Source organism: Giraffa tippelskirchi, chromosome Y (genome assembly GCF_054371585.1).
Source record: "Giraffa tippelskirchi isolate mGirTip1 chromosome Y, T2T-mGirTip1v1.2.pri, whole genome shotgun sequence".
Taxonomy (NCBI): Eukaryota; Metazoa; Chordata; class Mammalia; order Artiodactyla; family Giraffidae; genus Giraffa; species Giraffa tippelskirchi.
Window position 1 is genome coordinate 116793 of NC_137290.1, and position 13467 is coordinate 130259.

General features: G+C 50.7%; 1 protein-coding gene across 2 annotated transcripts; it reads right to left on the reverse strand.

The window, feature by feature from the left end:
- Positions 1–636: 636 nt before the first annotated feature.
- LOC145537552 (uncharacterized) lies at positions 637–6326 on the reverse strand. 2 transcript variants are annotated; one of them, XM_081568252.1, is made up of 3 exons: positions 6199–6326; positions 4210–4281; positions 637–2108 (listed from the first exon to the last, which is right to left on the reverse strand). In XM_081568252.1, exons 2-3 carry the CDS (start codon positions 4229–4231, stop codon positions 1069–1071), a joined length of 1062 nt encoding a protein of 353 aa, XP_081424378.1. In that variant the 5' UTR covers positions 4232–4281; positions 6199–6326; the 3' UTR covers positions 637–1068. The 2 variants fall into 2 exon arrangements, with proteins under 2 accessions (XP_081424378.1, XP_081424379.1); XM_081568253.1 differs by lacking the exon at positions 6199–6326 and having other exon boundaries at positions 637–2105; positions 4210–4317.
- Positions 6327–13467: the final 7141 nt, after the last annotated feature.

Genomic DNA, 13467 nt, shown 5'->3' on the forward strand with positions numbered 1-13467 from the left:
CTGTAAAGCAAGTACCTTTCTATTAAAAAATAAAAAAAGATTAAAAAGTCCACAAAGAACAGCAAAGGTGGGGCTTGCACCCTCAGCCAGCCTCTGCCAGATTCTGCCTGTGCTCATGCATCAGACTAAAATGCTGGTGCCTCCACCCTGTATCACAGATGAGAACAGAGACACAGAGAGGCTGAGCATCTTGCCCCAGGTCGCACAGATGCTGAGGGCAGGGCTGAGAACTGGACCCCTGTGGTTGAATCTGGAGTCCAGATGCTGTGATGACCCTGAGGGAGTGGCAAAGACCAGATGGCCCAGGCTGAGCGAGGCGCACACACACACACGTGCACGAGGCCTTCACCTTTGGGGCCACAGAAGACAGAGGAAACCAGAGGGCAACCAGGAGAGGCCAAAGGAGGGTCAAGGTCTATAAGGAGGAGAGGCCACACTTCCCAGGAGGCCAGGAAATTCTCTTCTCTGGTGAATCTGTCTGAAACCCTAGATTCCTCTCCCTGGACCCAGGAACTGACTGTCCCATGACCTAACTGAGTTGGTTCCAGAATTATGCCTTCCCAGGGGTTCAGCTCCCACTGGACCCCACTGCTGTCAGTAATAAGGGGAGAGTCAGTGTGTAGTCTGGGCTTCAGATTTGTTTGGAGACAAAATGTATTAGAAGAGGAGTACAAAAAACCACAAAGGCAATTGGCATGAACATCTCCGGAACACTTAAGAAACCCTCTGCTGTTTATCTACCTCCTTTCCTGTCATAAAAGTGGAAGGGCTATTTAATCAACTAATTCTGTGCTTATCACACTCTTTCTTTAAAATATTTATTTATGTATTTATTTACTTGGCTGAGCTGTGTCTTAGTTGCAGCATGTGGGAGCTAGTTCCCCAATCAGGTATTGAACATGGGTCTCTGCATTGGAGTCTTGGCCACTAGACCACCTGGGAAGTCTCTCCTCATACTCTTGGGGACAGTAACGTGTCATAGATGTCCTCTGAGGCCCCCTTAGGGCTGAGGCATGGGGTGGCTGCAGTAATCCTCCTGTGGCTAAGATGTGGTTTGCTGGTCATGACTCAGTCACACTCCCTGCAAACATAGGGCTTCTCCCGTGTGTGTGTCCTCTGGTGTCTGATGAGATGGGCCTTCTGACTGAAGCTTCGCCCACACTCCACGCAAACATAGGGTTTCTCCCCTGTGTGTGTCCTCTGGTGTGTGATGAGGGCTGACTTCTGACTGAAGCTTCGCCCACACTCCCCGCAAACATAGGGCTTCTCCCCTGTGTGTGTCCTCTTGTGTGAGATGAGATTTGACTTATCACTGAAGCTTTGCCCACACTCCCCGCACACATAGGGCTTCTCCCCTGTGTGTGTCCTCTGGTGTGAGAGGAGATTGGACTTCTGACTGAAGCTTTGCCCACACTCCCTGCAAACATAGGGCTTCTCCCCTGTGTGTGTCCTCTGGTGTCTGATGAGGACTGAGTTATCACTGAAGCTTCGCCCACACTCCCTGCAAACATAGGGCTTCTCCCCTGTGTGTGTCCTCTGGTGTGTGATGAGATGGGACTTCTGATTGAAGCTTCGTCCACATTCCTCGCAAACATAGGGCTTCTCCCCTGTGTGTGTCCTCTGGTTTGTGATGAGACTTGACCTATCCTTGGAGCCTTGCCCACACTCTCCGTACCTGACTCTTATAATCCTTGAGACCCCTGCCTCCATGAATAATTTGCCTGTGTCCTCTGGATTCAGTTCCTTGCTTGTGCTGGTCTCTTCTGTCATTCTCTCATGCACCCCAGAACCCCCCATTTGTCCTCTGGGTGAGTAGGAAGAGGCCCTTGAAATCCTCTTCAGCCTTATGCTTTTCAGCAAAGGTTGGGGCCTGTCCTTGGCCTCGTGACCCTCAGGTTTGTCACTCGGGCTGTGTGTATCAGAATAAAATCGCTGCTGCTGATTTTGATTGCCTGGGCAGGGATCCTCTGCTTGGAGGTGGTCTCTTTCAGATGGTCTCAGGAGGGTCTGAGACGGGTGATTGCATTGGACGTGTTGGCTGAGGAATTTCTCACTGGAGAAGGCCAGAGAGCAGGAGGCACATGGGTGGATCTTGGGCTTCGGTTCTGCTGAAAGAGGAAGCTTTTGGTCAGGTAGCTGGTTTGCCATGGTAAGGCCTGGCCACTAATCATCTTAGTGTTGAGAGCACACGATTTGTGTCCCACCAAGTGTGTCTTTACAGTCCACTTTTCCATTCCATTCTTATTCTCTACATCTAGAGAAATCTAGGAAGCTTGTGTCAAAGGCCTTTTCTATATATCACCCAGAGTAGGGACCTTCCCGCAGCATCAGAGGCAGCGTCTCTCCTGATAGAGGTGGAACTGCAGAGACCTTTCCCTGCGTGTATCTGAAAAGTCATGTCACCGTGGCCACAGGTATTTTACCCTACTGAGAGATAAGACTCCTGATGACTTAGGTAGAATCTTCCTTAGTGGCTCCCTGTGAGGGGAAAGGGTCTATTAAGTTAGGGGCGCCTGGCCTGGAGCTCTCTGCATATGGGAGGGAGTGCAAGGGGTGGTTAGAGCAGGTGTGAGTAAAGCTGAATTTATGGCTCCTGGTTCAAAGAGCGGCCTTTGCGCCGATCTCTGCAGGAAGTGGGTTTCAGACTGGACGAGACCGAGTGGCCCAGGTCCCACTGACTACAGGTCTCTGGCTCCTGCTGCCCCAACTGGTTCACAAATTGCTCCTCTCTGAGTTTTCCATAAATCAGAAAATAAAGGCATGTCCTTTCTCAAGCCTCAGCAGTATTCATACCTCATTTATTTCATTCAGTCTTAGCTCATTTAACATGCACTAGGAATTCCTGTTTAAAAATACACCTCCAGCCAGACTCCTCACACCCGCACTCCCGTGCACCTTCAGCCAGCCCACTCTCCCCTCATGTCTGGCAATGAACTGACCTCTGAGGGGACTCCCCGCTGCTGTCTTTTCCCCAAAATGAACCAAAGCATCGTCACAGAACAGAGAACGTGCCGCTTGCAGCTGAAAGCCTCACGGTTGTTCTGTGTCACCCAGGAAGAGCCCTGGGGCCTGCACGTGGACACGGGCCCTGAGGCTTCCATGTCCGGTCCAGCTTCCTTCCTCGCCCTCTGTGCTTCCTCCTGCGACCACCGGCATGGCCTCTCGTCCCGGCCCTGGGGCTGCGGCACTGGATGCTCCCCTGCCTGAATCCTTTCCCAGGGGTGTTATCTCTGCAGAGACCCTGCCCCACCATCCTGTGCCACAGCCCACCCTCTGCTCAGGCTGATCCGAGGCACTTTTCCTGCGCTGTTTTCCTCAGAGCACCAGCCCCTGTCTGGTATGAAGCCCGTGCTGCCCCAGGGCAGTGGTTCTTGTCCGGAGCCACGTCAGGCATTACTGACAAAATGGAGGCATGGCCCCAACCCCCTCTCCTCATCCCACAGGCATGGTCCCAGGATGAAGAAGTTAAGTCTTGTGATTCTGACTTGTTCTTTCCTTTCTTTGGTTGAGTTGGCTGGAAAGAATGTTAAGGTGCTTATTGTCCTTGAGAGGAGCATGAGAAAGCACAAAGCCTTCTGCAGCTGTGCCCAGAAAATAATCCATAAAGTTAACCATTGACATTTGTTCAAGGGTCTTTACAAAGAATGTTCCAGGATGAGCACGTAGGCCGCAGCTTGAGGCCATGGGAAGGATTGTTATCTGAGACCTGCTTGTGAGGGAAACGTTTATGGCAAAAGAAGTTTGCTGAGTTTAGGGTTTAGGAATAATTAAGAATAGTTAGAAGCTAAAAGTTTAAGAAATGTTGTAGTGTTAGCATATTTTACTTCAGCGTATAGAGATTAGGAATTTTAGAGATACTAATAGCTAGGAGCCTTTTTAGGAGGTAGTGCGCTTAGGATACTAGGGGCTAGCAGGATTTAGAAAGATAAGAAATAAACTGAGGAATGTGGTATGCAGCCCAGATATAAGCATGAGTTACAATGTAATCACAAGTTAAATATAGGATACTTAAGAGAAAGTAGATAATAGATAGTAAAGCTGATTCGGAGAGAATCACTAAAGCAGGAACTCTGCTTGAAGGGCAACAGTGATTTCTGGAGACAATAAATCTGGGTGAGGGGGAACTGAAGATGTTAAACCTCTGACCTAATGCCTTTGTCAAAGTATAAAAGAAAACCTGATGCTTGAAATAAACATGCAGTCCCGTACCTTGAGTCAGAGGCTGCATCATTCTCCACCAACACCGCTCATCCCTTCAGGCCGATTCCCTGGCTGCTGGAGCTGGACTCCGGCACATACCCACAAGGAATTTGTGTCCAAAACATAGAAAGAGTTTTGCAGCTCAATGTCAAAAAAACAAAACAAGCAACCCAAGAAATAAAAGGGCCCAAGATAGAAACAGATATGTCTTCCAAGAAGGCTTAGAGATTCCCATAAGGCACACGACAAGATGCTCATCATCTCTATCAGAGACAGGACCATCAGAAGTCCCTTGGGGCGGAATGATCCCCTGGAGGAGGAAACAGCAACCCGCTCCAGTGTTCTTGCCTGGAGAATCCCATGGACAGAGGAGCCTGGTGGGCCACAGTCCATGCGGTCACAAAGAGTCAGACAGGGCGAAGCAGCTTAACACACAGTTAGCAATCAGAAGCCCAGTTTGTTATAATGCCACCAACGGCATCATGAATGGACAGACTGATCTTCATACTAACCGCAGATCAGAGCGAGAAAGACAAACGTCATGAGATATCATTGAGAATTATACTCCAGTGAGTGAAGTGAAGTCGCTCAGTCGTGTCCGACTTTGCGACCCCATGGACTGTAGCCTACCAGGCTCCATGGGATTTTCCAGGCAGGAATACTGGAGAGGGTTGCCATGTCCTTCTCCAGGGGATCTTCCCAACCCAGGGGTTGAAGCCGGGTCTTCCACATTGCAGGCAGACGCTTTACCATCTGAGCCACCTAATGCAAATGAAGTATCTCAGCCAGTTAGAAACACTCACAAACTTAGAAAACCAACTTACGATTATCAAAAAGATGTTAAGGATAAGGGATAAATTAAGAGTTTGCTAATAATATATACATATTGGGGCGTGCTTAGTCGCTCAGTCGTGTCCAACTCTGAGACAGCATGGACTGTAGCCCACCAGGCTCCTCTGTCCATGGGGGTTTTCCAGGCAAGAAAACTGGAGTGGGTTGTCATTCCCTCCTCCAGGGGATCTTCCTGACCCAGGGATCAAAGCCGCGTCTCTCGCACCTTCTGCATTGGCAGGCAGGCTCTTTACTGCTAGCACCACCCAGGAAGCCCACATACATGTTAGGAATATACACATTACTATGTATCGAAGAGACGATCAAAAGGGACTTATTGAAGAGCATGGGAAATACACACTGTTGTCACCTATATAGAACAAGAACCCAAAGAAAGAAGAGATAAACGTCTGAGTATCACTGAATCAAGTTCCTGTACATCTGAAACAAACACAGTTTCAGAAATCAACTCTACTCCAATAGAAAATAACAATGAATGCACAGAAAGAGGGGGAAAAAAAATCTGAGCCCTGAAGAAATGCTGCTGCCTAGTGGCCGCTTTTTGTAACAGCAACTCCAAAAGCTCTGTTGCCTGCGTCCCGCCAAGACTCTGCGACTGCATGGACCGTAGCCCGCCAGGCTCCTCTGTCCATGGGATTCTCCAGGCACGAGTACTGGAGTGGGTTGTCATGCCCTCCTCCAGGGGATCTTCCCGACCCAGGGATGGAACCCGCGTCTACCTACATTGCAGGCAGGGCATCCTTACCCACTGAGCCGCAAGAGAAGCCCCACTGCCTGGAAGGGGCTGTTTATAAAGACCTCAATCCCGGCACACCTGGGAAGGGCTGGCCGGCCGGATCAGCCAATCCTCACCTATCAGGGGCTCATCGTGGCAGAAAATGGGCCTTGTTGTACCGGCCAAGTGCAAAGAACAGGAGTGCAGTCCTGAGGGTCAGGATGGACGTGGGGCTACAGCTCTGGCTGGTTTTCTAATCATTTTATCTGGCACTCAAGTGGGAGGCAGTTTCGAGCAGACCTTCTCCTGGTGAGAGGAGCCCAGGAGTCCGGGAAGGGGGGGTGGGGGTGGAGACAGTGCCCGGCGCAGCGGAAGCCTGTGCAAGTCCTGGTGTTGGGAGGACACACAGAGCAAGGCCCAGGGTCACTGACCTTCCAGGAGCGGCTGTCGGTCAGTCCAGGTCCTGCTCTGAGGGGCTCAGGGTCAGCTCTGGTCAGGAAACGGGCTGGGGGTGCTCTGCGATGACCGCTGTGTGCTGAGCTCTGCCCAGACGGGCCCCTCCCCTGGGCGGGGTCAGCCCACGTGAGCCCGTGCCCTGGGAGGGGCGTGTCCACAAGCTCCCTCTCTCTGCAGCTGGCGCACAGTCTATTAGGGTGCAGATTAAGATCAGCTGAGGGCAGACGGTCAGGGCCCTTTCGGTTGTGGCCTGGCAGGAATCCAACCCGCTGTGCTCACCGCAGGAAAGGTGTTGAGACCAGGAACACGGCTGTTGTCCGGAGCCGCGTGAGGCATTACTGACCAAATGGAGGCACGGCCCCAACCCCCTCTCCGCATGCCGCAGGCACGGCCCCGGGATGAAGGAGTTAGGTCTTGTGCTTCTGACTTGTCCCTTCCTTCCTCCGGTTGAGTTGGCTGGAAAGAATGTTAAGGTGCTTATTGTTCTTGCATGAGAAAGCACAAAGCCTTCTGCAGTTATGCCCAGGAAATAATCCATAAAGTTACATTTGTTCAAGGACCTTTACAAAGAATGTTCCAGGATGAGCACATAGGCCGCAGCTTGAGGCCATGGGAAAGACGGTTATTGAGATCTGCTTGTGAGGGATATGTTTATGGCAAAAGAAGTTTGCTGAGTTTAGGGTTTAGGAATAATTAAGAATAGTTAGAAGCTAAAAGTTTAAGGTATATTGTGTTGGCATATTTTACTGTAGCTTATAGAGACTAGGAATTTTAGAGATACTAATAGCTAGAAGCCTTTTTAGGAGATAATGGGCGTAGATACTAGGGGCTAGCAGGATTTAGAAAGATAAGAAATAAACTGAGGAATGTGGTATGCAGCCCAGAGGCAAACATGAGTTACAGTGTAATCACAAGGACACTTAGGAGTGAACTCTGAAGGACAACAATGATTTATGGAGACAGTAAATCTGGGTGAGGGGAACTGAAGATGTCAAACCTCTGACCTAATGCTTTTGTAAAAGTATAAAAGAAAACCTGATGCTTAAAATAAACATGCAGTCCTTCACCTTGAGTCAGAGGCTACATCATTCTCAGCCGACATCGCTCATCTCTTCAGAGCAGATGACAGCCAGAGTCCAGCTCCAGCAGCCAGGGAGTCGGCCTGCATGCGGGACTGCATGTTTATTTTAAGCATCAGGTTTTCTTTTTTTTCTTTTTTTATTATTTTTTGTCAGGTTTTCTTTTATACTTTTACAAAAGCATTAGGTCAGAGGTTTGACATCTTCAGTTCCCCTCACCCAGATTTACTGTCTCCATAAATCATTGTTGTCCTTCAGAGTTCCCTCTTAAGTGTCCTTGTGATTACACTGTAACTCATGCTTATATCTGGGCTGCATACCACATTCCTCAGTTTCTTATCTTTCTAAATCCTGCTAGCCCCTAGTATCTTAAGCTCATTATCTCCTAAAAAGGCTTCTAGCTATTAGTATCTCTAAAATTCCTAGTCTCTATAAGCTATAGTAAAATATGCCAACACTACAACATACCTTAAACTTTTAGCTTCTAACTATTCTTAATTATTCCTAAACCCTAAACTCAGCGAACTTCTTTTGCCGTAAACATATCCCTCACAAGCAGGTCTCAATAACCATCTTTCCCATGGCCTTAAGCTGCGGCCTATGTGCTCATCCTGGAACATTCTTTGTAAAGGTCCTTGAACAAATGTAACTTTATGGATTATTTCCTGGGCATAACTGCAGAAGGCTTTGTGCTTTCTCATGCAAGAACAATAAGCACCTTAACATTCTTTCCAGCCAACTCAACCGGAGGAAGAAAAGGACAGGTCAGAATGACAAGACCTAACTCCTTCATCCCGGGACCGTGCCTGCGGGGTGCGGAGAGGGGGTTGGGGCCGTGCCTCCATTTGGTCAGTAATGCCTCACGCGGCTCCCGGCAGATGACCAGCAAGATGGCCACGAATGTCTCCAAATAAACATATCGTCGGGGTCTGGATGCCAGGTTCTTTCAGGAATCAGATGTGAGGGACGTGAGGAAACCAACTAAAAAGACCCTCATTAATCTTGCAAATATCTTGGAACAGCGAGCCTCGGGCAGGCCGATGTGTTAATTCCTTTCTTCCTGCAGTCCACAGGCGAACAGGGTTCTGAACAAAGGCGCTGTAGCTAATCAGCCTGGCAGAGGGGTGGGATTCTCAGAGGGGGGCCATTAGGTGTGATTATAATAACAAAAGCACGTCAGACAGCAAGGCGAAGAAACAGTTCCAACACGGAGTCAGAACTGTCTTATTCTGCAACGTTGGAAGGTGAGGGTTTATGGGGTCCCGCCTGTAAACAGTGGCTTCCCATTGCCCGTCCCTCCCCAGTGCCTGGCACCCCTTTCTGTCTCTGGGTTTGCCTGCACGTTTCCTGTGAATGGAATCATCCAGTCTGTGGTCATTCTGGGCTGGATGTTTGTGTCCCCTGAAATTCACATGTTGAAATCATAACGCCTAGGTGATGGTGCGACCGGCGGGGGTGGGGGGGTGGTAAGTGATGAGGTCATGAGTGGAGACCCCATGAACAGGATCCCGGTTCCTATGACAGACCCCCAAGGAGCCCCCTCAGCCCCTCCTCCACCTGAGGACACCGTGGAGACCCCGCCCCCCACCAGGAACGGATTTTCACCAGAACCTGCCCATCCTGACACCCTCATCTCAGCCTCCTGGCCTCCACAACTGTAGGAAATGCATTTGTGTTGCTGACGCGCCCAGCCTTCTATTTTGCTCTGGCAGCCCAAACAGACTAAGACAGTGAGTCCTTCTGCGTCTGCTTCTCTCTCTGAGCATCGTGTGTTCAAGGTCCATCCACGTTGTAACCTGTGTCAGAGCTTCACTCCTTTTCATGGCTGTGTCATATTCCACTGTGTGCATGGACCCCATTCTGTTTATCCACTTATCCAACCATCCACCATCCCACCATCCATCCACCATCCGTCCACCCATGCGTGGGATACAATCCACGGGGTCGCAAACAGTCGGACATGACTGAGGGAGTAAGCACATGAACAACAAGGGCGTTTGCCATGTGCCTCCATGGAGACTGAGCCCTCTGCTGCTGCGGCTGCTGACTCTCCACACCCCCGTGGGAACTCAGGGTTTAGAGTGAGGCGCTCTGGGCTCCAGGGAAACTGCTGGAACAGGTCTGTGGATAGTTAAGATATTTTCAGGAGCTGATTTCATGATCCCAATCTTTGCATTTCCTCATATCTAGAAATTAAAAGGCACTGCTCCTTGGAAGAAAAACTATGAAAAACCTAGACAACGTATTAAAAAGCAGAGACATCACTTTGCTGGCAAAGGTCTCTATTGTTAAAGCTATGCTTTGCCCAGTAGTCATGTATGGATGTGAGAGTTGCACCATAAAGAAAACTGAGCGCCAAAGAACTGATGCTTTTTGCCGGAGTCCTGCTCCAGCTGGTCCAGGGGTTCCCTCAGGATGGACGGGGTCGGCGCGGAGAAGAGAAGACACAGCAAGACTCGGCAGGTGTGAGGCAGCGTCTGAGCTTTATTTTTCAAAAGGAGCTTTTATATCTTGAGTTGTACATAGAGGAAAATGTAAAATGTAGAGTCATGCCAAATCAGCTCAACGGGTCAGCAGTTTTTGACCCTTATCGAAACCAGGATATTTTTTTGTATATCTTATTTACAAAGGTCTCATGTTTACATTATCTTCTGGCCAGAGGCCTGCTAACATCTTATGACTCTTTATTGATAAGGGTTGATCAGCCAAAATACTTGTTTTTTAAAGACTACAGGCACAGTGGATTATGACAAAGAAAGCATTCATTAACTCAAAGGTTTAAAGTAAAACCTGTTTTTTGTGATCTATCTTTTGCCTTGAGCTTAGCGGAAAAGAATGTGGTCCCATAAAGTCATGGTACAGCAAACTGAAACAATGTAGCACAAAGGTCAGCTCTTTAACAAAAATCACCAGCTAGATTAACAATTGTCTTATTATTTTTATATTAAGGCTAACCCTTTATTTTTATAAGTCTCTAACTGTTATACTTTTATTATACAGGCTCAGCACGTTAAGAGCAAAAACACAGCAAGCAAATATAGACCGAATAACATTTTATAGAGTAATATTTCTTATGTTTTCCAATAGGCTTTCTCCCCCTCGAAGGGTTCTGTGCCCATTGGGGCTTTTTATGCGTTCAGGCTCTCAATGCTGTTTATTGTTGAGGAGCAGTCATGCACATTAGCTCCAAAGGCACAGGCACATTTGTCAAGCAAACTAAGATGCTAGCAAGGGGAGTTTAGATTAAAATACTCTTTTTTATCATGGATAATCTTATAGGGTGCCACCGTTCGGGGGGCATGTCGATTAAAGTTTTAAATTGATCTGTTTGGGAAAAGATCAGGGAAGGCCTTCTGCCTAAGTCACAGAAATCCGGGAGTGGTCTATTATAGCAAGCATCAGAAAGATAGATACCATCTTTCAGGTGAGCGCCGAGGCAGCTTATCGAAATCCCTGAGGCCTGAGTTGCCTTGCTCATCAGGTCTTCTCCTCATGACCTTGTCATGGGTGGGATCTCGTGTGCTGGCTCCCGGCAGCTTTTGAACTGTGGTGTTGGAGAAGACTCTTGAGAGTCCCTTGGGCTGCAAGGAGATCAAACTCATCCATCCTAAAGGAAATCAACCCTAAATATCCATTGGAAGGACTGATGCTGAAGCTGAAGCTCCGATCATTTGACTCAGGTGAGATGTTACAGGGTTTGGCACCGCTGTCTGGGGACCACAAACCCTCCCCCCACAGGCTGGTGAAGGAGGAGGGGGGCCGGCTGGGGCCCCTGGGAGGGACCTGCGCCGGGGGCTGGGCCTGGGTGAGAGCGTCCACTGTTTGCTCATCCTCCCTGGGGCTGCTCCGTCAAAACAGAATTCACAGGCCATCACTTTTATTTGAACCTATAAATGGCTCTCCCATTCCCTGAAGGAACATCAGGCAGAAAGATGAAGCCCTGGCACCTGGTCCCACGTGCATGGACCCTGAGGACACAGGAGCAGACACCAGGGTCACATGTCCTTGATTTCATTCGTATGAATCATCAGAGCAGCAAAGCTATGGAGACAGAAGCAACCCGCAGTTCTCAGAGGAAGCGTGGGGGCCACCGGTGACTGAACTTCCCTGGTGGCTCAGTGGTAACGAGTCTGCCTGCAGTGCAGGAGATGACGGTTCGGTCCCTCTGTTGGGAAGATTTCCCTTAGGAGGAAATGGCAACCCGCTCCAATATCCGTGCCTGGGAAATCTCACAGAGCCCGGAGGACTGGTCCCTTGGGCTGCAAGGAGATCCAACCAGTCAATCCTAAAGGAAATCAACCCTGAATATTCACTGGAAGGACCGATGCTGAAGCTGAAGCTCCAGTATCTCGCCACCTGATGGGAAGAGCTGACTCATTGGAAAAGACGCTGATGCTGGGAAAGATTGAAGGCGGGAGAAGGGGATGACAGAGGATGAGATGGTTGGATGGCATCACCGACTCAAAGGACATGAGTTTGGGTAAACTCCGGGAGATAGCAGAGGACAGGGAGGCCTGACGTGCTGCGGTCCATGGGGTCGCAGAGTCAGACACGACTGAGCGACTGAACACACGGCTCTCGCTGCGTGGCTGTGAGAGGCAGCCGGAGGGCTGCGAGGAGGCGGCGGCCTCTGGGCCTGGAGGAAGAAGGTGGGGGCTGGGGTCAGGCAGGGGAGCAGCAGCTGCTGCGACAGTGTCCCGAAAAGTCCTGGCTGTAAAAAGGCACAAGCTTATTGTTACATCCAGAGGTCACTGGCTGCACGTGTGGCTGTGACCAGGACGGTCCCCCACGGGGTCTCCGGTAGAGGTCAGTGCCCTGCCTGTCCAGCCCCTGAAGCCCCGGCATCCTCGGGGGGCCCTCTGTCCGTGTCCAGAGCCAGCGATGCCAGGGGGACGCCTTCCTTTAGGGTTTCTGGTCCCTTCTCCTGTCTCTGAACCCCCACCGCCCACCAGGGTGAGGAGGGACATCCCCCTGCTTCATGTTCAGCCGTCCAGAGGGCAATGTCCCTCCGTCTGGAACCTGAGGGAAGTGTGCAGTCCTGCCCCAAGGCCACAGAAGCAGAGCCCAGAGCCAAGGCCACCTCCGAGGCTGACTGAGCCCCTTTGTCCTGTCAAGTCCGACTCTTTGTGACCCCATGGGCTGCAGCCCGCCAGGCTCCTCTGTCCATGGGATTCTCTAGGCAAGAATACCGGAGTGGGTTGCCATTCCCTTCTCCAGGGGATCTTCCCGACCCGGGGATGGAACCTGGGTCTCTTAAACCTCCCGCATTGGCAGGCGGGTTTTTACCACCAGCGCCACCTGGAAAGCCCCAGCCCCTTCCTACCGGTTGCTTAAAGCCTCCTGATCTTCGCTAACAAAATTCCAGACCCCAAATTACACAAAGATGCCCACTCCAGTAAACCCTATAGTGCCCCGACCAATCACCTAAAGCCAACCTTCCAGCAGGAATTTTCTGTCCTGAGGGCTTCCCTGGTGGCTCAGACGATAAAGAATCTGCCTGGGTTTGATCCCTGGGACGGGAAGATCCCATGGAGAAGGACATGGCAACCCACTCCAGTGATCTTGCCTGAAGAATCCCATGGACAGAGGAGCCTGGCGGGCTACGGTCCCTGGGATCGCAAACAGTCGGACACGCCTGAACGACTAAGCACACAGAGGGTATAAAAACTGGCGACCGACCCGTGCAAACCCGAGCAAACTGCTCTGTCAGGGAGGCAGCCTGCTTCGCTCACGGTGCTCACAGGATCTCTGCTCTTGGTTCTTAATCACCTCGCTCCCTTCTGAAATGCTCCGTGTTTGGAGATTCTTTTCCAGCAGAAAGCAGGGCTTCTGGAGACTTGGGGCAATCCGGGTGCCGTGACTGAGGAGGGTGACAGCGGGGCGGGGCACCTGGCTTGGGGGGAGGGGTGGGGGAGGGGCAGGAAGCCCGGCCCGGAGGGAGGGGCAGGGACGGGAGGGAGCTGGTGGGGCCCCAGCTCAGAAGAACGCGGGAAGGCGAGCCCCCAGAGGGATCAAGGAGCGCCTGCAACAGGGACTCGAGGGGTGACGGGCCACCTGCAGCTGCTTCTCGTAGCCACCCAGTGCGGTCTCTCTGTGACCCCACGGGCTGTAGCCCGCCAGGCTCCTCTGTCCATGGGACTCTCCAGACAGGAACACTAGAGTGGG

What these genes read in the sequence shown, in the direction of transcription:
- LOC145537552 (XM_081568252.1), bottom strand. Translation starts at nt 4,231, where the DNA reads ATGATGCAGCCTCTGACTCAAG. An exon ending in GATGCAGCCTCTGACTCAAG is followed by an intron (nt 2,109 to 4,209) that starts GTACGGGACTGC and finishes TTCCTCTTTCAG; the next exon opens with CAGAACCGAAGCCCAAGATC.